Source organism: Poecile atricapillus, chromosome 8 (assembly GCF_030490865.1).
Source record: "Poecile atricapillus isolate bPoeAtr1 chromosome 8, bPoeAtr1.hap1, whole genome shotgun sequence".
Lineage (NCBI taxonomy): Eukaryota > Metazoa > Chordata > Aves > Passeriformes > Paridae > Poecile > Poecile atricapillus.
The window spans coordinates 14,757,055-14,780,357 of record NC_081256.1 but is presented as its reverse complement, the minus strand read 5'-3'; the positions used below and the strand labels follow the sequence as shown (position 1 = coordinate 14,780,357).

The window sequence follows — 23,303 nt, the reverse complement described above, 5'->3', positions numbered from 1 at the left end:
AGAAATATACCACAAATGGTTTTGATAACTCTTGGCTTTCCGGAGATGAGCTGGTATTGAAAGCTTGACATTTAACTGATTTCCAAAATTATCCCTCTGATGTGAGTTGGAGGATTTTTTTAAGAATAAATAAATTGGCTATAAAAATTTGAATGGTGAGTTCTGTAAGGTAACTTGAGTTTAACATAATCTTTCAGACAATTATTCTGAATTCTATTTTGCTATGAAGAGAGCAGAGAAAACCTATAATACTTGTCATGTGCATGGGAGATCAAAACAATCTTATTGAAAAGTCATTAGTGAATAGTAAGAGTTTTTTGGTTTTGAATTATTGTACTTTTGAGAAGTAATGTTGAGTCAGAAATATATATGTATGTATTTATTTTTTTCATAATTTGTTTACAGTAGTCACAGAAATTTGGGCATAGGTGTTATGAACATAACATGTTATTCACAGAATAACAGAGTGTGGACTCAGAGTGTTTAATCTTAGTCTCTGATTTTCTTGAGGATTAAAAAAAACCCCAAACCACAGAACAACTTCACCAGGCATCCTCTGATACACAGTACAAAATGATTGTTTTGTGACACTGTGATTCACTCCCTTTTCATTTGTTTTATGCACAAAAGAACAGGGAAAACCAAGAAGAAATCAGCAAACAGTTGTTTCTTAGATACTTGTTTTAAATACGGTGTTAAAGTCATTTTGCTCTGTGGAATGTTTTCATAAAGACAGAATCAGTGAAAAGTGCAGCTCTGCTCTATATTCCCTGTTTTGTTTGCTTCAGGTTCATAATTTATGCAAGCAAGGAAGTGAAAAGATGCTATTGGATATTTCTACAGGCAGTGATTGAAACTTGGTTATTTTTGATCTGTGCTTTCTCCACCCAGTAGCTGTTACCATCCACCACCATCCTCATAGCTGTGAATTTGTAACGTACTGTACCTGCTACCCAGTTTCTCTTAAATATCTGTTGGCAGCTAGGAAGAGAAAGCAGGATTTTCATCCTGAGCGTTCTGAAAAGGAAAAATAAGGAAAACCTTTGCTTGCTGGTTGGTTTTTTTTTGGGGTTTTTTTTTTTTGTTTTTTTAAATTGCTCAAGATTTTACTCATCATTGTAATCACAGGTAGAGAGGGAATGTCAGAGGTGGAAAGTCTTTGAAGAAAAACAGCATCAACTAGCAAGAATTTTGTTTTCCTGGTTTGTAAACGATGCTGCTGTAATTCTATCTGCATTTTTTTTTTTTCCTGCTCATTCACCACTCAGCAGCTGGTAGGGAATTAAGACTGCCTGGCAACCACCTGCAGAGCTGCAGAGATGAATTACATTTTCGGAAATAACACACTCCTGTATTCTCGCGCCAGTCGAAGCAACACTGGCTCCAGCCACAGCTCTGTAGGCCCCAAACAGAAGCAGTGGGCAAAGAAAGGCTCAACAGATGAGTTACGGACTGAGCCTTCCCGGTGGCAGCAGATAGTGGCATTTTTCACTCGGAGACATGGGTTCATTGACTGCATTTCTGTTGCTGCCAGCTCCACCCAGGTAATATGCCACATGTTAAAGTGATTGTGTCTGCATGTTTTCTGGTTCCTTGCTAGTCAGAAGGAGCAGTTATTTATATGTGCATGATTTCAGATAATCTCTTATTTATGAATGGCGTTTTCTGTCTGCTTTCATTTTCATATTTTAAAGAGCTCTGTATAATTTCTAGCATTAAAGCATGAAAATGGAAACACTAAATGAGATCTGATTTTTATTTATTTTGCAAGATGAGCCTCCAGCAATTTTAAATATGAGATATCCTAATGAAATAGTGAAATATTGAAATGTAGTTTGCATTCTGCTGCCTAGCTCTGGAGGGCAATACCGTAGTTAAGAAATATTAATTCCTTAGCTCTAGTAAGATGTCAGATTAAACAGACTGTGTATTTAATGGTTAAGGAATTTTATCTAAAGAATTAAATAATTGAAAACCTTAACTCTAGGTAACACAACAAATTCAATTCTGTAACAGCTTTCTAGGTTTTTTGGCTACTGATAATACACAGATGAGGGAATGTCTCCCTTACATACAGGGTGTACATTCGATAGTGCAGCCTGTAAGAAAAACATGACATTTTTCAACTTCACTGTCCATCTGCTCTATATGTTTGTGTTAATCATCATCCAAAGTCAGGTAAAAGCAAGCAAGCTAAATTTTAATTGTGTGGTTTTTGAATGACTTCATAAGGTTGACCGTGAGAGAAGTTTAAATTTATTTGCATTAGAAAATTAGTATCTTTTTGGAAAATATGACTAAGACCTATGGAACAATGCTGAAATGTCAGAATTATTTAAACATGGGAGATTAGGTTTGTTTTGCTACTGTCAAGTGAAATTCATCATTAGTCAAGATGTCTTGAATGATTTAACCTGAAATACTACAAAAACTTATAAAAAAAGGAAACATTTGTTACCCTCAAGCACTGTAATTTTATCAGGATAATTTCTGTCTGTTAGTAGTTGATTCAAAGATGGTAAACTGTCACTTCTTCTGAAGTCTGCTTGTTGTTATCTGTCTTTTTTTGCTTATGAATTTGGAGTAAACAATGGATAGGAGAGCTTAGAAGAGAATTTTGACTTTCTTCTTGCATCTTGTACATGATGTGGAAGATGGATCCTGTAGTTTCTCTAATGGGTCATTATACAACTCCAAGTGATGCTTTAAGTAGACATAAAAGCTTTTAAATACTGTGGGTTTTTAAAGTAAAAATATAAAATATTAACATTTTGAATAAAAATTGTAGTTACTCTTATTTGTTTAAAGCTTGAGGAAGTAATATTGAAATGCGTGAAGCTTGCAATTGGACTAACTAGTCAGGCCTAGAAATTTGCTCATAAATAAAATATGGAATAACCTCTGCTTTGAGTGAGGGTTGGACCAGGTAAAGTTCCTAAGATCCCTTCAAACCAAAGCCATTATTCTGTGAATATCTCACTATTTGTTCTATTTTTCTGCTATGAAAAAGATTTCTTACCTCTGGGAAAGGCTGCCAATTTTTTTCATAGGTCTGACACTTCTACATTAAAAAGAACTGCTTGTAAATGTTCATGGCCAGAAGGAGGGGAAAAAACAAAATATTTTGAAGTGGTTGTTAAAAAAACCTTAATGAGCATATTCAGAAGTCACTCATTAAAAACATGAGAGCTTCCTCTGGAAGGATGCTGTACTGTGCTCTCACCTTATCCACCCATTGCAGCTGTTCTAGCCTTAGGAGAGAAAAAGGCATTTGGAGGTTGTGTACTGAGCAGTTTTATTTTTCAGTTCTGTTTGTGTTCTGTCTTGTAGTATTCTGAACATTTTTGATGTCTTTTATTTATTCATGTAAGATACATCCCCATCATTTGAATGTAATCACATTTGCAGAATCCAAATAAGTAATTAGATGTACTTTTCTAACCTGGCCTGTAGAAATTCTACGTGTGATTGTGGGCTTTGTCGAGTCTTATAGTTGTGATATCATGATTTTTAACAAATACAAAATCATTTGATGATTTTTAAAGTAGTTTTCTCCTGCTTTCCCTGTGAATCTGCTACAAAGCCCCCTGTTTTAGCTGTCCTTACATTTGCTTGGCTTTCTTGGATGGGATGAAGTGGTCGTACTTGCTTTGTTCCCTCCATCTTCAGTGAGAGGGAAATGACTCCTGGAGATGGGGCAGCACATGCCTGTCCTCCTCTGGGACCTGCTTGGGTCACCCTCGCCCCAGCAAGGTGGTAAGAGGATTTGGATTTTGAGGTAGGGTAATTTTGGGTAGGGTCTTGTATCCTAAAGAAGCAAGGCTGAAGTTGATGATGGATATGGTAGCACTGCTTTTTGCTGTAGTTATCTATTGATTTATGCCCAAGTGCATGGTGCCCAGCTAACCACAGCAGACTTCCTTATGAGTCTTGGGAGCAGATTTAACATGCTCAGGAATTTGAGGCTTTTATTGTTTCTTTCTTCCCATTCTCTGTGATGTGGTTTTAGTCACTCAAATAGAAGAATTAAGGAATTTGATTAGGAGCTGATATATCAATTTTTGTCAGCCGTTTTAAAAATTTCTTTAATAAAACCCAAATCTGTGGTATAAAATGAAAAATAATCATAAAACCAAGCAGACGACAAATTTATACTGTCACAAGGGTGAATAACTATGACATGAGCTTAGTAAATATACCATTATGCAAATGACAAATACTGGGTAAAATGCTGTCCTAACAAGAGATGTGTGCAGTGCATAAAGGATGATAGCTGTATCAAGAGCACTGCTTTTCCCTGAAGTGTTTCCAGAGCTCTGAGGAGCCCCTACTCTTGCCAGTGAATCTAGCTATCATGTCTCAGAAAGCATTTTAACTGTTGGTATTTGGCCTGTGGTATGCTATAAATGAAGAAACTGATTTGTCTGAACCCCACATGCCATTAAACTGGTTCTAACAGTAATGCGCTGAGGCTGTTCTTGGCATGTAACTGAGCATACACGTGCAGCATTTGATACTGAAAAATTGTTTAGCTCCTTGAATATCCTGTGCTCATTTTTACTTCTGTTTTCCAGGACGTATTTTAGGAAAGATGAAAAGGATCAGGGCAGAAAAATAATTCTAAATCCTCTTAACCATTTCAAAAATCTTATTTTAAGATAATTCAGAGCTTATCAACTGCTTTTGTGAGTTGTTTGAGCTCAGTCATTTCTTGACTTTGTGTACTTCCTTTTAAGATCTTGATAAAAGTTTTACTGTGTCATTAGTCCTAGACTATTACTCTCAGAGCCATTGGAATATTATGGACATAATTCTAGCATGTACAAAATGCTATGTCTAATCACACAACATAGAGGTGTTGTAAGGTGTGTTAAAAAGATGATTAAAAAAATGTCAGGTTTCTATCCTAATCCCTCTTTTAGTGAACATTTTGAAAAACTGATTTCTTATGGCAATATTTATTATCCTTCCTGTATTTTGATAGGTATTGAAGTATTTATATATTGTTGCTGCTAATATTGTGATGAATGCAGGAGAAAGCAGCTTTAAATAGTATGTGCTTTGGATGATTTTCTCTATAACATTGCACCCTGTGACACTGCAACATGAATTTTATTGTACTAAGTTTCCTTCTTATTTCTGATTTTTAGCTATATAAAATCACACATTTGTAAAAGCGTGAGTTCATTTTGCAAATTGTTTCTGCCACTGGTTGAATTTTTTGGAAGATGGCATTGTAGCAGTGATAGAAGCGGTATGAATTTATTCTGTAAAAGGAATGCATTAATATGTGTTCCAATCAATAGGCTGAAAAGCAGGAAATTCTTGGTAGTTTAACCAAAGCATTATAGGACTTTCTTTGGAACCTTCAGTTCATTTTGTAAACATTTTCTGTGTACAGTAGAGATGAAAACTTCTCAAGACTGTGAAATTTACTTGACATTTTAGAGACAAGTAATTTAAAAATCATAATAGTCTCAATAAATTTTAGGAATATCTGGCATGACTCATGTAATGCCATGTAGACTTTGTGAGCATCCTACCGGTTCCCTGCTGTGGGCAGTGGTCCCCCTCTGCTGAGCTCAGGCCTGTGCAGTGATGGGGCTGTGTTGCCTCCTTCCAAGCCCTGTGTGTGACTGCAGTGCTGGCATGTGCAGGTTGTTACCTCAGCTAATCACCTGCAGCAGGCAGTGCCTGATAAGAGCTAAGGGAGTGGTGATAACTGACCCGCTGCTCCAGCTACCTGCAGGCACCGCTTCCTGCCAGAGGGGTTTAGGTTCCACGTTCTCTTTCCTGTTCTCTCACAGCTCTGTCTCACTCAGATTTGGTAACATAATTTCTTCATATTTCTATTGCATTGTATCTCAAGAAAATTACTTTTTCCAGAATGAGTCAGAAATCTGGCAAACAAAGAAGGAGACACAGAATTTTTTGCTTTTGGAGTTCTGCTGCTGCTACTACTGGGGCTTTCTGTCTGCACTGTGCCCAAGAGTCTGAATCTTCAGGCAAGGCAGACACTGGATCCCCTCTTAATCCATTGTCCTCAGCTGATATCTCAGGTGGACTAACAAGTTCTTGCTGTATGAAGCCCAGTGCATGGAAGCCTGTGAAAAAGGTAGGACACTTTAGGGCTGTTATATAACTTTCCTAATTTATTTTATATTGTGATAGTTGCCCTCATAGTTGAGGCTTGTATTGATTGACAAAGTGTTTTGAAAGTCAAATGCAGGCCAATCTGTCTTTCACCAGCTGTCTGTATACTGGACAGCTCTAGCATGGCTCCTGTAGTATAGCATATCTGTTTTGCTGCCAAAGCTGCTGTACATGTTTCAGTTAATACAATTATAACTAAATTACTGTCTGACAGAACCACTGAACCTAAAGTGAAAATCGTCTTCTTCCTGTTCTTCTATTTTGGTCCTCAGTATCAAGAGCACTCTCAATTATAGTTCAGAACGGGCAGGATATTTACTTTACTTTGAAGACTTTAGTTCAACAGAAGCTTCTTAGATCTTTATAGAAAAGTTCTAAAAGACCTTGTCTTTTACAATGATCTGTGCATCCATGTTTGGGAGCTGACATGGTGTCCTGCTGTGCAGTTTAAGACTTCTAGTTTAGACCCAGCTCAGAGTCCTGGTAAACTTTGTGTCCACAGCCTTTCTGGGATTTATAGTAACTCAAAGAGAGAAATTGTTTTGTTAAACAAGAGAAATTGAAATCTTTATGTGCACACCAGCTATGCAGTATCTTTTGAGAAGTTTTTGGTTCTTTCTCCTAGAACCTCTGCTGGGGCCACTGCTTTTATCTGTATTCCAAATCAAAGAAGGAACTTAAATGTCTCCTGATAAATAAAAATTACTTTTTAAAATTTTCAGTGTAGCATTTAGGCTCTTGAACTCCCTTATTTTTTCCTTTTTTTTTTTTGAGATGGGCATGATAGCCTGAGTGAAGAATGTATCCATCACTCCTGTCCCTTGGAGAAAATTCAAAACTAATTTCAACATGCTGCTGATTGCTAAACTCCAAGCATAATCCTACTGTGAAGCATTCCCAGTACAGTTCAATTTTGAATTATTTTGACAGATCCACAAAAGATGACAATGCAAGGAAAACATCAACCTCCTCATGTTATGTTTCTCATGTGCAATTGAAATGAAGTGTCTCATTCTTGTTTATTGGTATAACCACATAATTCACATTTTGCTTATCATGTAATGGCTCTGTAGCAGAGGGGTCCCTGTGGATGCATTCCTCCCTTGAGGAAGGATGCTTCCTTTAAAGCTGTTTCTAATATGTCTTTCCAAATTTGATTCAAGTGAAGATTGCATAGCTCTATAGATGATTTCAAGAATGCTCTACAGGTTTCTTCAGCTAGAATTTGGGAGAAATCCTTCTGATTAGTTGGCACTGTTCCTCCATTTTATTCCTTACAGAATGGATAGGAGCATTCCTCTTTCACAACAAAGGCTGATAACCTTGTGCCATCTGTTGTGGAAGCTCAGAAAATGTAATACAGAGGCCAGATTTAGTACTGAGACTTGACGACTTGTTAATACCACACCACCTAGCAAATGGTCCCTGAATCCTTTTGAGGATCTGCTTTTTCTGGTCTTTCCCAAAATAGCATTAGCAACAGTCAATTCTATACAGGTCAAAATTAATTATGTCAGTGTTCTCCCTGAAAGTAGTTTGTCATGGCAAAAAAGAGAAAAAATATTACCTAATCTTTGATATACTCAGCTGCAATATCTTTTAAACTATACCTTTGTTTACTTGGGATCATCCACTGCCCTATTAAGTGGTCTCCTCTTGCCACTGTTTGAGTTTCTTCCAGGAGCTGTTTGGACTCCAAGATAAACCAGTAGCACTTCCTGACTCTCCTGAGCCACGGAAGTTTTCTTGTGCCTCATTAAGGTATGCCAGCATTACCTACGGGAAACTGCTGCTACAGTAGGTGCTCAAGTTGTTAAAGTTCTAATCCCCACTTGACCAGCATGGCCATCTGACCATGGGATGGTTCATTTCCTAGGAAACTGGCAAAAATGCCCAAACTGGTGCTGTTCTGTCACTTGCCTTTTGAAAGACTTAAGGAGCCCTTCCAGGCCATACCAGGTTTTTGTGGCTGCACACACAAAGTTCAATATCAAAAGACCACACTTGAAGGGACTGAAAAAATCCTCTGAAAGTAGAGCAAGGATTCCCTGCTGTCTGTCTTGTATAATTTAAAAAACCCTTTGCCACCAACCAAAGCACTTCTGGACTTGTTTTCCGGTTTGGTATTCCTCAGGGTGTCTCTGTGCTGTTTATTGCTATTCCATGTGACTTGTTGTCAGTATTGAATTTCATCTCGTTGCCTATAACCCACTTGTCTAATACATCAGCCTTGCTCTACAGCTTGTTTCTGTTGTGCATTTGCTGCCCTTCTCTTTTTGTTGGTGTTTAACTGCACATTAGGATGTAGTTGAGCTGACGTGTTCTCCAGACAGATAACAGACCTTTATATGACTCATTTTGTCTCTTGTAAGCTGATCCTGGCATTTATGAATTTTCAGTCTATTGCTCTACTGCAGTGTTTCCTTTGTATATTCTTGTGCCTTGCAACAGTCTTTTTGGAAATGATACATTGAAGCAATGATTTCCACACAATCAGATCACTTTATACATACTTTTCATAAAAAAAAAAGAAAAAGGTCAGGCAAAATAGTTTAAGGTATAGCAGTACACTGGTAAAATAGAATTGCTGATTAATATTTTTTCGTGTCCTTTTAATCAGCTTAAATTTTGGGTTTTGTAAGTTGCCCACATTTTTTAATCTGTATGGAAGTTAGTACCGTTGTTATGGGACACTAGTATCTGTGCAGCTGTATCAGTATTCTAAATAGGACTTCAGATATTTTATGGGATGCAGAATGCATGGTATAATACAGGATTTTTCATTGATGATGGAATCTTCACTTTCTTCCCGCTCCTTTGTGTGATGCTTCCTGGAAACTGCTGTACCGTGGGAATGTTTTGGATGGGTCTAATGGCTTCTCTTCTTTTATTCTCTTTATCACTGCTGCCTCACAGTGTGTGTATTTGCTTATTTAAAATTGTTTCTCTAAGACTGATGCCTGCAGAAGTCAGTTGAGGAGCCTGTGTTCCGTTGCTCCCAAGTAGTAGTGTTTGCCTTTCATAGCAAAGTAGGGAGGGGAGTAAAGATTGCTTGTGCTTCTGGGGTACAGTTCTACTTCAAAGCAAATTTAATTTACTAAGTAAATTGTACTTGTTTTTCTTAGGTAACTAACTATATCTGAATACCCAGTGTGATGTAGGAGGTGAGAAGGGAGTCAGGTTTCCCATTGGAGAGAGAAGGAACTCTGGATTCTCTCCGTAGCATGTAGGGTAATCAGTCTGAAATCATGCTAACTGATTGGAGTGTTCAGAAAAGTGTTCTATAAGTGTAGATGATACTCAGGAACACCTGCTTTATAATGAAAACTTAAGAACCTCTGCTTAGTTCATCTGAAGGAAAGTTAAGAGATGATGTGGTCACAGACTATAAATATGTAGGGATATATTTCAGAAACTAGAAAGCTTGTTTATTTAGAAGAAAAAGGCATCTGTATTCCAAGTCAGATAGAAAAGTTAATTCTAAAGATTGATGCTAATATAATAAGCATTTTGGAAGCTTAGTGGGACATGATGTAGTTGCCAAATCAGGATAATAAATTAGTATTTCCTATGGAAGAAGTACAATGACAAATAAAGATTCTATTTGAGAATGTCAAAATACATTACAATCTCTGATTCATCATCTAATATCATGGCTTTAAACTCCTCTTTGAAAGTTGTAAACTGCTGGAAAACAATTTATATTTTTTAAAAAATTCCTCTTTTTATTGAACTTGTTTGCTACTGCTTTTAATTTCTCTTTTAACTCTGTAATTTAAAAAGATGAATGCTGGGAAAATTCTGTGTACAGCTTTTTAGACTTGGAGCATATTAAGCCTCATTACAGAGCAGCTCGTGAGTAGTTAGATGCTAAATCGAGCGCTATGCAAAGTGACCGTGAAATACTGCTGATGAAGGTGGTGATAGTATGGATCTAAAACTACATTCCCAGATAGGTGTGGAATGCCAAAGTAGATGCCTATCTCCAAAACTAGCTAGGGCAGTCCCAGCTTTGAGCTGAGTATTTCTTACTACTCATTTTACTGTACGAAAAATAATAAGATTCAGGCGCCAGTGTAACTTAGATTATGTTAAGAGGCACACATGATCAATAGGAGATTTATTCAAGATTTCTTATGAAACTTGCATTTAATATGGCTGAACTGTCTGTTCAGTTATGTTGTGTGTGACCCTTTTGTTTAAACTGTCTTGGTATTCCTAAGACAAAAATTTTGAAGAGACACATATGATGCCCTTTTAAAAAGGAGCAAAGCTTTCTGAGACTTCACCTAAGCAGGTCTGATTTCCTGATTGTATGAATTTTAGGAAATTCTTCATTATTACAAAATAATTAACAGGTAGAGGGATAAACAGGTATTCTTAAGATAAGTTAGTTTCTTTTTCTAATGGAAAAATAAGGACTTCCAGATCATCCAAACATCTTTGAAAACAGAGACCATGTAGATCAAAGTCTACATGGGAACATGTGGTCATCAGAATGTTGTTCTTGTTATTGTTGTAATTACAGGAATCTGCAGAACTATGATTCTTGCATCAAAGTCTGTTAAAATTAATGGTGCTGTGAGAAAAAAGGGATATGATAAGCTACAAATGAAGTATTTCAATTCCAGAAAGAGACTTTGCAGTTGTCACTGATGAGTGTATGAAAATGTCACCTTAGTACCATGCGGTAGTGAAAAGGGTAAACAAAATGTTGGGTATTACTAAAGAAATAGTGGCAAATAACACAGAACATGATCTGAGTATATTTATTGTGTACAATTCTAATTTTAAGGGGGTTCTGTATTCCTTGTCTTAGGAAGGATGTAGCATAAGTAAAAAGGAAAAGTGAAACAAAGCATCAAGAGGAACAATCTAGTTATCTGTAAGGACAGATAACTTAAAAATAAACCAGAAAAAAATAAACCTAATTATAAAAAAATGGGAAAATATGATAAAGACATAAAATGAAGAGAGTTCTCAAGTCTGCAATAGATGCCAAATTCTAAATCTATCCTGTAAAATTTCTTCTAAAGTTGTTAAAGGCACTGACACAAAATACTGTGGACAAAATGCTGTTTTCGAAGGCTCAAAAAGAATTACTTAAAAGCAGAGTTAAATGGATTTGCAAAGAGCAGGTGGCACAAAGCTGTTACAGACAGTGGTTCAGGAAGACCATGACTTTCAGGTTCTGAGATGGTGATCTGGGAAAATTACTGGGCATATGTCTAATTCCTACTTGCCCATCTGCCAGCTCTTACTGCTGGTGAGACTCTTGACCAGTTGGGCCTTTGCTCTCATCCAGTATAGCAACTTTTACTGGTTGTGTGGAGTGCTGTTTCTTCCAGTGGAGAGGGACATGAACTATCAGAACAATTTATCTCTCTCTGTAGTGCGCTGTGTTATTTGATGTTTTTGAATAAATTTCACTAGGAGAAAAGAGAACGAGAATGTCTAGAGGATGTTTGGAAGCCTGGCAAGAGTGCAAGTTAAATGCAGGGAGTAGAATCTCAGTTTCTGGCCTTCAATCGTGATCACCTGACCTAGGAATCTCCAAGTCTCATAAGGAAATGTGATCTGATAGATTTCATCCCCTGAGTGATGTGTCAGTCATGAGATGATCAGAGTGGCAGGAATTAATCTTGAAATCTGGAAAGGACTAGTGGTTAAATTAAACGTCTCAGAGAATGTGATTAATGATACAAGTAACAGGTGAATTCCCAGCTGCTGCCCAAAGGCATTTCTGAATTAAAAATATTCTTGTTTTTTTCTTGCTATACCATCTCCTAAGTACAATAGATACAATGCTGCCTATCCTGGAACCACAGATGGTTCATCTTGTGTTCTGGTGCAGTTGAGAAATGGCAGGAGTGCTGGCAGGTTGAGTTTTGTCTGGTGTTAATTTTTCTACCATACGTTACTGCTGTCAATTAAATTCAAGTAATGAAGGACTTGAAAAACTTAATTGACAATTGCTAATTTGTCTTAGGGCCTCAGAAACTAGCACAAAAAGATATATTTTGTTTTCTGGTTCTTGAAATTATTGAAATTTAAAGCAAGTAAGTAGTTATATGTTTATAGCATGACTACTTAATTTGTTTCTGTGTATCTGTTAGTCCACTTTCTTCTTTCATATTTTTCAGTGTTAATTTTTCTCTTGTTTCACCCTATTTCTTCACCTGCTCATTTTTACCTTTGTTTCAGTGCCCAATTTTTATCAACTTTTGTCCTTCAACTTCAGCAGCCATAATAAGTTGAAGTAGAAGGTACTGTAAAATACAATTTTCTACTTGCTTTTTTGCTCATTGGAAAAGAAAAACTGCAGAAGTAAACTACTGGCATGTCTGTCAAGCTGGTGCCCTGGTTTCAGCAGCAGCCAGAGCAGAGGGTTAGGGAAGAGTATAAACCCAGGCCAAAGAGCTGTGATACTTCCTCTGAGGGCTTTCAGAGATTACTGACTATTCCAGTACAGGGATTCCAAGAGCTGGGGATGAGATTGTGTGTTTAATAATGCTGAATCCATGAGTTTTCATGAACTTGGACAGCATTCTTTCAGTGGCAAGGACTCAACAGTCACAGAGCAGCTTCTGCTAATGAAGGGGATGAGAGTTGGGGCTATGGGACCTGTTCTTGTTCTTTTGCATTTTGTTCAAAGTTTTTGTAAATGCAAGACAGTGTCAGAAAGAGAATTAAGTGTATTTTTTAAGGGAATAGCTTTCCCTTGGGCTGAAGAGTCAGATTTGTCTTTTCTGGTCTCTTGTTGATGGATTTATTTTAGTTCATTACTCCATGGATGCAGATGGGGACTAGGCTAGGTTAGAGCAGTCTGGGAAAGGAGCAACTTGGACAGTGGCCTGAGAGTGGAAACTTTGGAACCTCACTTGTCAAGGTCAGCCTGAAAGTCAGAACTCCACTCATGGCCTCACCAATGTTGTAACAGTGTGGCTAAAGGTTGGTATCTTGTTGTTCTGAAGATAGAGCAAAGTGCTTTTTCAGTAATTGTGGTGGGGAGGTAAATAAATGCAAGCCATAACCTCGCTTCTCTTTTTTTCCTGTGAACTGTTGAAAGATTTAATTGATATCTCTTAGGTTCTCAATGTTTAAGGACTTGAAACATTAGTAGAAATGTGTTGTGTGGTGGTGTTGGTCATAGAGATTATAAAAAAGAAAACTGCAGAATTTTCTTGCAATAGTTGGGTCTCTTGAAGGTATGATTAATCCTGTTTTTCTGAATCATAAATTCAGAAGTCAAAACCCTTGTCTTATTCCTTTCTACAGACTTCTTTTGTAATGAAAAATTTGAAATTTCAAACATATCGATTAGGCACTTTATTTACCTTAACTAAATGGAAATAGGCAGAAATGATTGGGTAAGCTAGTATCCTGTCACAATTAGACCAAAACTTAATGGAAGTGAAGTCAACTCATGAAAAGCTTGCATTGTTTTATATATTTTATAACAGTCTGAGAAACTTAAGCTGCTACTTGTAATATTTATTGTTACCCACTTTTTTTCAGGTCAGTATAGTTAAAAAGAGTAAATAAGTCAAGGAAGTGCTATGCAAAATGGATATTTTGGTCAGTTTGATATGATCACAGAACGCTGAGTTTGTCATCCCAGCTTGCAGGATCTCCATGGTGTAAGAATGAATGAAATCAGCTGAGGTACTGAGCTGGCAGTTGTGGGTAGCAACGAGAAGCCACCAGGACTGCAGTGAAAGTAGCAGGGTATGCTTGTGAAGAATTCAGCTGGTGTCAAGATAAAATGTTACTGGCAGTGATATGTGCAAAGTCTTTTGTAAATGAAGGACTGGCTTTGGTATAAAGCCAGTTTAAGTGTAAATCAAGTAATTAATTTTCCTTTTTTTCCTGACACTTCTATCCCGAAAACTAATGGATTTCAATTAATGAGTTGTTATCAATGACTTCCCTGATTTGTTTTTCTGTTTTCTGTTCATTAATGTGAGGTAAATGATGCTCTGCTCATGCTTAGTGTTCTAGGACAGGTTTATTTATTTTATAAAAATATTTTTAGCTAATAGATTGTTCATAGATTAATACAGCTTTCAATAAAATAATGAATACTTACCTTAAAATGGTAAACTAAGATTCACTGACTTGCTTCAGATGACTTCAGTACTCCTTCTTTAAGACTGTCCTTTAAGTAGTTCAAGGGCAGTGGGGTGCTATACATAAGTGAACCTGAATGTTTCTTATCCTAATTGTACTTTAGACAAGATGACATTCAGATGCAAAGTTTTCATATGTTTTGAATAATGGTTCTTGAAGATTTACTAAAAAAAACCAAACAAAATAACTTTTGGAGAAAAGTAGTGAGATGGTTTTGACAATTAATTGACATGTTTGTAGTATTGAGTGACATCATTTTTCAGTATCAGAGCTAGATAGGTATAGGACTTCTCTGATATTTAAATGAACTATAAATAACAGAATGGGCATTCTGTCTAGGTTTATTTATTTCCTGAATAATTGAAAAATTATTGCAAATTATATGTTCTGAGAAACATGTAAAAAGTACCCAACCCTTAGTGTTATATTTTGATTTAATAATATCTCAATTTCCTAGCACAGCATACCCTTTCTACTGTGAATGTCAAAAACTAAAATATTGACACCTGAGAGCTGCATTATTTTTCTATAGTAAAGTCTTAGAATATGTTTTTTTCTTTGTCTTAGTGCTTTCTGATGCTAAAACCTTAGTTGGGCTTCTTTGTGGACACATTAGCATTATAATAAAAGCTACTATTCTTAAGGCTGATGTTATTTAAAAAGAGCTTTCTAGGCCTTGCTTTAAGTTGCAAATTAAATGCATTAAATTCATTCTCAGTAGCACTTATGAACATAATGAGGAGCCTTGTAATTCTGCTTTGAGCTTAGAGTGCTGAGTTGCTTGGTGAATACAGATGACTGTATTTTAATTAATCTGCTGCAAAGGGTTCAGTACTGGACTTTCGCTTAGTATTTGAAAAACAAAAGCCACAAGTTAGTTTTATTAAAAATAATATTAAGTTTGCATACATTTTTTATGTTATGGATCTGGACTATGACTGAGATTAAACTCAGTCCCTGAGAGATGTGACAGGATAAATTATTTTGCGCAAAGTCTTTCTGAATGCTCAATAAAAAGGCAAGTCTTCAAGAGTCCAGTTTTTGATCTTAAGAGAGAACAGGTTGGTTGCTGAAACTTCCATTCTATTGAGACTGTATTTGCATGAGATTCTTGGCACCTGAAAATTTTACTCATTGAACAGCCACACGATACTGTGTAGTAGCATTGATGATAGCTTTGTAGTTCCAGGTTGCCAATTTCTGCCTTGTTCATTTGTGTCATACACAAAACCCTAGTTCTGCTACAGTCTACCTCAGCAAGTAAGAGTCTCTCACTGCCTTTGCTGCTTTACTTTGGCTAGGGTAACTGTGGTGCAAATTGTTCCTCACTAGGCTGTTTTTGTAGATAAAGATTGCAATGAAGAATTGAAAGAGTAAATACACAATGTGTTTGTCTTCAAATCAGTTCAGGTCATCCTCTCCATCTGTGATTTTGCTGATATTCTGCTGTCTTTGTTTTCCCCTTCAAAGCTATTTATTTATATATTAAGTTCGGAGTTTTAAGTTCATTTGAGTTCATTGTAAAATGCTGTGGGGTTTGAGGAGGAAACTAGGTTAGAGAATCAATTTGTTGACTGAGTTAAAAAAAACCCAACAACACAAAATCAAGCAAGCAGATAACCCCTACAGTTTAGAATATCTAGCATGCTAATGCCATCTTTAAAATAGTCTGCTCACATAGATAAGATTTTCAAGAGCCGTGTTTCACTCGGAAAAAGGTGAGAGCTAAAGTAAAGTCACAGGCATTCAGACTAGTGCTTTTAATCCACAGTGTCTGGATGGGTATGTCTTTTCATTCTAGGGATCCAAAGAAACTTTCATATCTTTGTTACAGTACTGATGTTCCAAGATGGACTTGCCTGTCCTCAAAATCTCATTGTTAAGCTGTTGTGTACTAACTTACCCCTCCTTATGTAGACAGACCCTGACAGTCTTCAGACTCAGCTTTGTTGCTGTGCTTTCTGTCCAAACTCTCTTTGGAGAGAGCTGGGTATCATCCAGGTGGAGATCTAGGGGTTTTTATTCCTTTGTCCTTGGGACACCATGGTAATCAGTCTCTGCTCTATCATGGCAAGGTACAGCAAGGGCCCTTGAAAGAGTAAGGAGTCAGAAACACAAATCAGAAACCCAAAGTTATCTTTGCATCAGTGCAGAATGTTAGGAGGGTTAATCCTAACCACCCATGGATTGAGGCTATCCTGATTAAGCTTACCATTTCCCCATGTCAGGTAATGGTGAATTGTTCTTCTGTTAATGGTATTGTCTTGTTTGGTGGTTCTGCTTCTTGTTCTGTATATTCAGCATATTTTGCTCTCTACTGGCTTACCAACAATGATAGGACTCCTGCCTGGCCTGAATTAGGGCTTGTGTCTGTGCACTTCTCAAAATTCAGATACATTCTTCAGTACTTGGCTTGAAATGTGATTGTTTATGTTCAGATAGTTCTACATGGTTTCAGTGCTTGTGAAACTTAGTAATTTTTTATTTGATTTCTTTGGGACTGGCAAGTTGGGGCTGTAGGAAAGTACTTGTGTTGTGTTTCGTTTTCAAATGCTCTTGACGCTTCATTTTGTTTAAAGTAGTTCAGAAGTACACTCAGGAAAAACATGCATGTCTTTATGTCTTAACAGCACAAGTCACACTGTGGTACTAAGGACCTGCCAAGGCCACAGGCTGGCACTGACTTAGGGAGGAATAGGACAGAGATGGTGCATGAGTTCAGTGCTAGCTGTGTGTTCAGTTAGATCCTCTGGGCAGCACACTTGGATAGCATGGATTGGGAATGAAAAGGCAGTTGTGCTTTATTCTTGTCACTGTCAGACTCCATGAAACAGTCTGTAAATCCCTGGAGGTGTTTTTAGATGAGTATTGACTTTTGTGATCTTGAGGAGGATGGATGCAAAGTTCTTAAAATAGCACACTTCACTAGTGACATGTCCTGTGGCATCCTAGGATGTTGTTCAGAGAAAAGATACAAAACTACACTGCCAGACCTTAAACTAAATGTCTCTAGAAAGAATCTATGCCTTTTAAATTCAGCTTTGTCAGTGGGTATTGGATCAAAAGAGTTTCTTACCACTTCTAAACTTTTGTGCACTTTAGAAGATATTTTGTTTCCTACTTTCAAAAAGAGGTGAAGAATATGGACTTGTTTTCATCAAGTGAAGTAATATTAACAGAAGTTTCTGATTTTGTAGTATCTGCTCAAAGGCAGTGGGAAAGGTGAGGCACAACTATTTTTGGAGTATTCTTCTGGCTATTAGAATTGCTTTTTGAAGTCATAAAAGTTGGTCATCAAAGCTTTAAAAAAGACCTTTGCAGAAGACATTGCTGGTGAAATATTAGTACTTTTTTCTCTTTCTACGAGTATTGTTGTTATTCAGCTGTTGAGTGGGTGGTAGAGAATGTGGATAGAAAATGATTCTTGAAGAAAAACTACTTATAGAAGATTGCTGGTACTTTAACAGATTGCTGCAAAGTGTGCACTGTGTATTTGATGCAGTAATTTAGAGAATAAAATATTGATGATTCAGCTTTGTGTTAGCAACAAATGGTTCAGAGTTGGTATTTAATATGAAAGCACAACCTGATCCTGAACCCCCTCTGGTTATAAAAAATCACTTAGCACTTGATATTAGAGCAGAGCAGCTCATGCTAGTAATTAAAACAGTCTGCAGAGAACACTTGCTTTCTGCAGTCAAGAGATGATCTGCCAAACCTGTGCAGCTTCAGCTTACACAAATGTTTTCTAGCTTTGGGTTGTGTGTGTGTGTCCCACTGCTTTGCAAGAGTTTTTTTATTCTACCAGTGTGGTTCCAAGGCAGACTTTGCCTTACCTTACATGTGAATATAAGTGGGCAGACTGATCCCCATGCCTCTCAAATATCTGATTAATCACTTTTAATAACATTCTTATCTTCCTTTTTTTGTGTTTTTTGTGGGTTTTTTTTTGTTTGTTTTTGTTATGTTTTCATTTTGTTTACGCCATGGTTATTCTATATAAGCATTACTACACTTTGATTATGCTGTAGTCACTTTCTGTACTGGCATACGACTGAAATTGCAATTCAGCCTGAGCTTCTTTGCGAGACAGTCTCAAGGCACAGTAGCAGCCCTGCATGGATTAAGTATTTTGCCTATATTTCTTGTTCCTTGACTGTGTTTTGGTGCTTGGACTGTTGCTTTTGGAACTACAGTTACCTTCAAGGTTTTGTTTTCTTTTAATTGTTGATATCTTATTGATATCATCTCAGGGACCAAAGGCATGATGACTGCCAAAAAAAACCAAAAAACAAAATCATGCTCTTAGCAGTCTTCTGCTGCATCATGTTCGTTCTTTTGCCACTGAAGTCGAAAGGTCTGGAAACACACTGCAGATATGTGAATTCCTTTGCCCCATCTTTTGCATTGTGTCTTCCCCTTTTCTGTTTGGAAGAGAATATAGGAAGCCAGACAGCTGAGTTTCCAAGAATGTGATATTCAGCATCTCTTCCCCTTGCCCTCAGTTTTCTTACTTAGCACTCTTAAAAGCTAATTTAATTTTGTTTTAATCAACACACTACTTGGTCTATGTATTTTCAACAAAGTTGATGCCTCCAGGAACAAAATGTTCCTTTTGAATCTGGAACGTCATGTATTTTGGGATTTATTATGTATGCAAGAGAAAAGCCTTATACCCCAAGCCTCTCTTCTGCTTCTTTTCTACATTTTATTAATTAGACAATGTCATGGTGGGTACTGATATTGAAGTAAAATGAATGGCATAAATGCATCCTGCTAAACCTCAAGAAGTCTTGAATGTCTCTGGAAAAGAAATATTTGTGGTCTACAAAAGCTGCCATTTAGCATGCTGTTGCCAAAGAGGATACTGATACAGGAGCTTCAACACAAGACAGCTCTGTCCAAGTAATCCCTGCAGGCTGGAGAACGTGCCTCAGAGCTGTTCAGTATTAATGCATCTGTGAACGTTCCTCAAAGGAGAAAAAGTTATGATGTGCTGGTTTTGAACTATTTGCCTTCATGCACATTCACAACATGCTTATCTTCATCTCTGCCTTTGCCTTCAGTATCAAAATCTAGAGGTTCCTGGGCTCTCTGGAACAGACCAGCTTGGGTGTACCTGCCCACATGTATTGGAGGGACCCAGTCCTCCAGCTCCCAAATGCTTCACAAGCCAAAGACATTCCTGCCATGTGCCTGCACAAGTCTGAGGATGTTGGTGTGGCCAACATATTTCTGCTTTCTGTCACTGGCCAGAAACATTTCTGTCTTTGTGTTATGAATATTGCCTTAATGATATGTTCTGCAGCTTTTGATCACATCCCTTCTGGATAGAAGATGAGACATGGCAGCTCTTGGTGATTAGAGGAGCATCTGTCAGTACCTATTTATCTCTTAATATTCATGCTATAAATGACTGGAAATGTTTGTGCTTAGGTCTGTATTCCATTCTGTGTATAAAAATTCTGCTGACTCACAATTTAAATATTCACATTTGCTGTAGGAAGGTGTAATGTAAAATGAAGAATAACTATATTTTAATGCTGTGAAGTGATGAAATCTCTCCATGTTATCTAAATACAGTGCAGCTGACTGAATCAAGTTGTGTTTCCTGTGGGCTGGTGTCCTTCATTCTCATCATACCCAGCACCAGAAATTGAGATCCACAGCATATTCCTAGAACAGACCCCCTGTGCAAGAGGCAGGTGGTGCACACTGTGCAGATGCTGGTTGTGTGCTCCTGCTGAGAAGACTCTGTGGCCACTTCTTTCCTCTGAAAGGCTGGGACTATAGGTGTATTTAGCTGTCAATTTTCATATAGATGTTGGGAAATGACCTTTGACTATTCTTTTTTTCTAGAATTTAAAATAGGCTGGTAAAGTTATATATTCAACATTGTGATTAAATCAAGCTAGTTCCTCTTTTTGTACTTCTTTGGGGGAATGGGGGAAGGATTGATTTTGGAGGTTTTTTTATTTTGATTATTGGAATAAAAATGTAATACAAAGATCATGCATCCTTAGCATTAAAAATTGAATGAATAATAAAAAAACTCATGTTCATTTAAATATCCAAGATTAAAAAACCCCTGACTTTTAAACAGTGTGTGCCTGAAAGTTGTGGTTTCCTGGTGCTGCTGCATTTCAGGGAAATACAGCACTTAAAATTATTAACACAAAGTAATTCTTGTTATTATTATGGTATTAAGAAATTTATTTTCTTTGATGTTTTAATGTTGAAATCTTGTACAATGTATCTGCCCATTCACAATTCATTTACTTTTCACCATAAACTTCTTGTAAATTCATTAATTTCCTTCCCCCATGAAGCATTCAGAAAAGCAGAAGAATTAAAAAAAATTCTAGATCTAAGCCTTGGAGAAATTTTGAGCCAGTAAAATGGAGAAAAATTAAGGGATTGTAGGAGTTTAAGGAAGAAATAACCTTTTGTAGCTTCTTTATAATAGTCAGATGACTTTTGACCTCTATTCAATAATTTGTGCATTGCATTGATTATATATGCCCAGCAAATTGACTGTTGTGTGGTGGTTCAATGGTGCTCTTTAAATAGAGTGAGAGAGCACACAACATGCAGACCTAGCTAATGCAGAGCATGTAGGGTTTCTTCCTATGACCATAATCTAGAAAACATATTTTTAAATTCCTCAGGAAGAAATATTTTCATTTACCTTCCCTTAACAGTTTGGTTGGGTGTTTGGTTAGGTTTTCTTTTTTCATTAGGGGTGTTTTTTGGGTGTTTGGGTTTTTTTGGGGTTTGTTTGTTTGTTTGTTTGTTTGTTTTTTTGCAAAAACGACTCTTAGTATTGCAACTTTGATGACTACTCGTGGTGGTGAGATGGGAACACTCAAGCGCTCTGATTTAATGAGGAGCCCAAGAATGGAAATACATCCAAATCCTCATATCCAGCCAAGGCAGCAGCTCCGGCACCCGCAGTGGGCATCGAGCACCCGGGCACCTTTCAGCTCCTCCACGCTGCCGGTGTCTGCCAAACACAGAGGGAAATTTGTAAACCTACGGGACAGTGTAAAAAAGAGCCCTACAAAAAGCACAGCAAAAGTAAAAGCTGCTAGTGGTTGGGTGTCTGATGGCTCATGCTCTAATTGCTCTTTAGGAAAGGTAGGTGTTGCACTGTGTGTTTGGAGATGTGCATTTTTGTGCAAACTGTAGAAAGTATGTTGCATTTTTTTCTTTCTGTAGTTTTATCCCTGCTGTTTCTAATGATTTCCTTACTTAATTTTCTTTTGTATTTTATTGCTAGCAATCAAAGTAGCAATTACTGAAATCAGATTGGCAAAGGAATACTTGTTCTCATGTTTTCCACTGAAAGTTGCTGCACTTTATATAATATGGGGCTTTACAGTAATTTCTTGAAAGTGAGGGAAGTTTAGTTTGCTTGATTTTTGTTTTCCAGAGTGTATCTTTTGGTTGTTTACTAACAGTGTTATAGAATTTGGTTTAGGTGGTCTCCTTGAGGATGCCTATGGTGCTCTGATATACCTGCACAGTAGTTGGTATTTCCTTGCTGAAGGACTTGCTGTGTGTGAGTTAAACACAAGAAAATGTATGTGTTCTTACTTTTCACAACATCTGGATGTTGTTAGATTTGTGGGTACTCAGTTGATCACTTAAAGGCATTGTTATCTTGGCTTTCATAAACATACCACTTAGATGATTTTTTTAAATATAAGGTTTAAAGTCCATCATTATACTTTGATAAATATCACGTATATTTTTTTTTACTATTGTAGCAGAATAACTTTTCATTGTAAGTTTTAGCACATTTATTTAGGCTGGCAGATCTGTTCAAGTGAGTTATAGTTCAAGTCATGCATTCCTACATATAATAATGTATCCTAATTGTGTGCTGTAATTCCATATGTATTCAAAAGATGGCTTTTAATTGGCCTGCTACTTTCTTTCTGTTTTATATTGGTTTGTATCTGTTTAAACCGCAATCATTAAATGCTTTAGTCAGATATCTTTATTGAAAGTTATTTTGGGAATAAGCTTTTATTTGTCAGAATACCTCAATGTATGTTAGGAGAATTCCTAAAATTGCAAATGTTTCTTGAAGATTCCTGGAAAGCAGAGTGCTGAGATGGTACTCTGGGATCTTATTCAGGTGCTGTCGCAGGTACCTGTAGCATATAATCATTTGCAGGCTGATTGTGTATCTTAATAAAATAGAATCATGGTTCTTCTGTTATAAGGAAGTTCTAGGCCTTCTTTATCTAATGATTGAAAATATTTTAATTTTCTGCATTGTCCTTCATTGTGATTGCCACAGTGCCTGCATCAGTTCAATGTATTCTATGAAACATTCGAGTGAAGGCAGTCTTGCCTTCACTTGGATTTGCATATGCTGTGAGAGTGGTTGCCAGTGTTGTCTCTTTCCTCGTCCACATGGTAGTGGAGGTGGCTCTACAGGAACACTGCCAGGATGCTTGGAGGAGCAGGGAGCTTTTAAGGTTCACTGGATCCTAAACCAATAGCACAAAGGGAAAATACAATGATAGTATGAATAACTTATGAGACTGGACCCTGGAAGAATTACAGTACCATGAACAAAGTCAGTTTTAAAATAATGAGGCTGAAATTTAAAACTGGTCAGGAGGGTTTTTGAAGCACTTGGGGATGAGAAACACATAGACAGGAGAGAGTTAGGAATTGGAGAAAAAAAGGAAGCAGGAAAATAAAGCTGACATTTGGTGCAAAGAGAGGGGGGCAGGTTGTTTATCCCATAAGTCCATTGCAACAGTGGTCATTTTTTTTTGCCAGATGGAAGGTCAGGGAAGTGAACGGTCAGGATCTCAGAACATGTTCCATTGAGTTTTAACCTTCTCTTACTGCAGTAGTGTAACTGTAAAGCTAATGCTTAGCTGTTCAGCCATAGTGTTGTGTTGTATTTTGGTATGTAGTATATCTGAAATTTTGGCTTATAGGATTTTTAGTGTGTACCTACATTGAAAGCTACTTACTTTGGAACAAGGCAGACTTAA

General features: G+C 37.1%; 1 protein-coding gene across 12 annotated transcripts in view; it reads left to right on the top strand.

Annotated features, from left to right (window-relative positions):
* Positions 1-23,303, top strand: part of DLG1 (discs large MAGUK scaffold protein 1) — a 149,528-nt gene that overhangs the window by 66,511 nt on the left and 59,714 nt on the right. For 3 of the 12 annotated variants that reach the window (XM_058843759.1, XM_058843758.1, XM_058843762.1), the window contains exon 1: positions 1,285-1,544. The exons of the other annotated variants lie outside the window; for them this stretch is intronic. In XM_058843759.1, coding sequence (XP_058699742.1) covers positions 1,320-1,544 — 225 coding nt within the window. In that variant the 5' untranslated portion in view covers positions 1,285-1,319. Of the gene's footprint in view, positions 1-1,284; positions 1,545-23,303 lie in introns of those variants that run through there. 12 annotated transcript variants of the gene reach the window in all.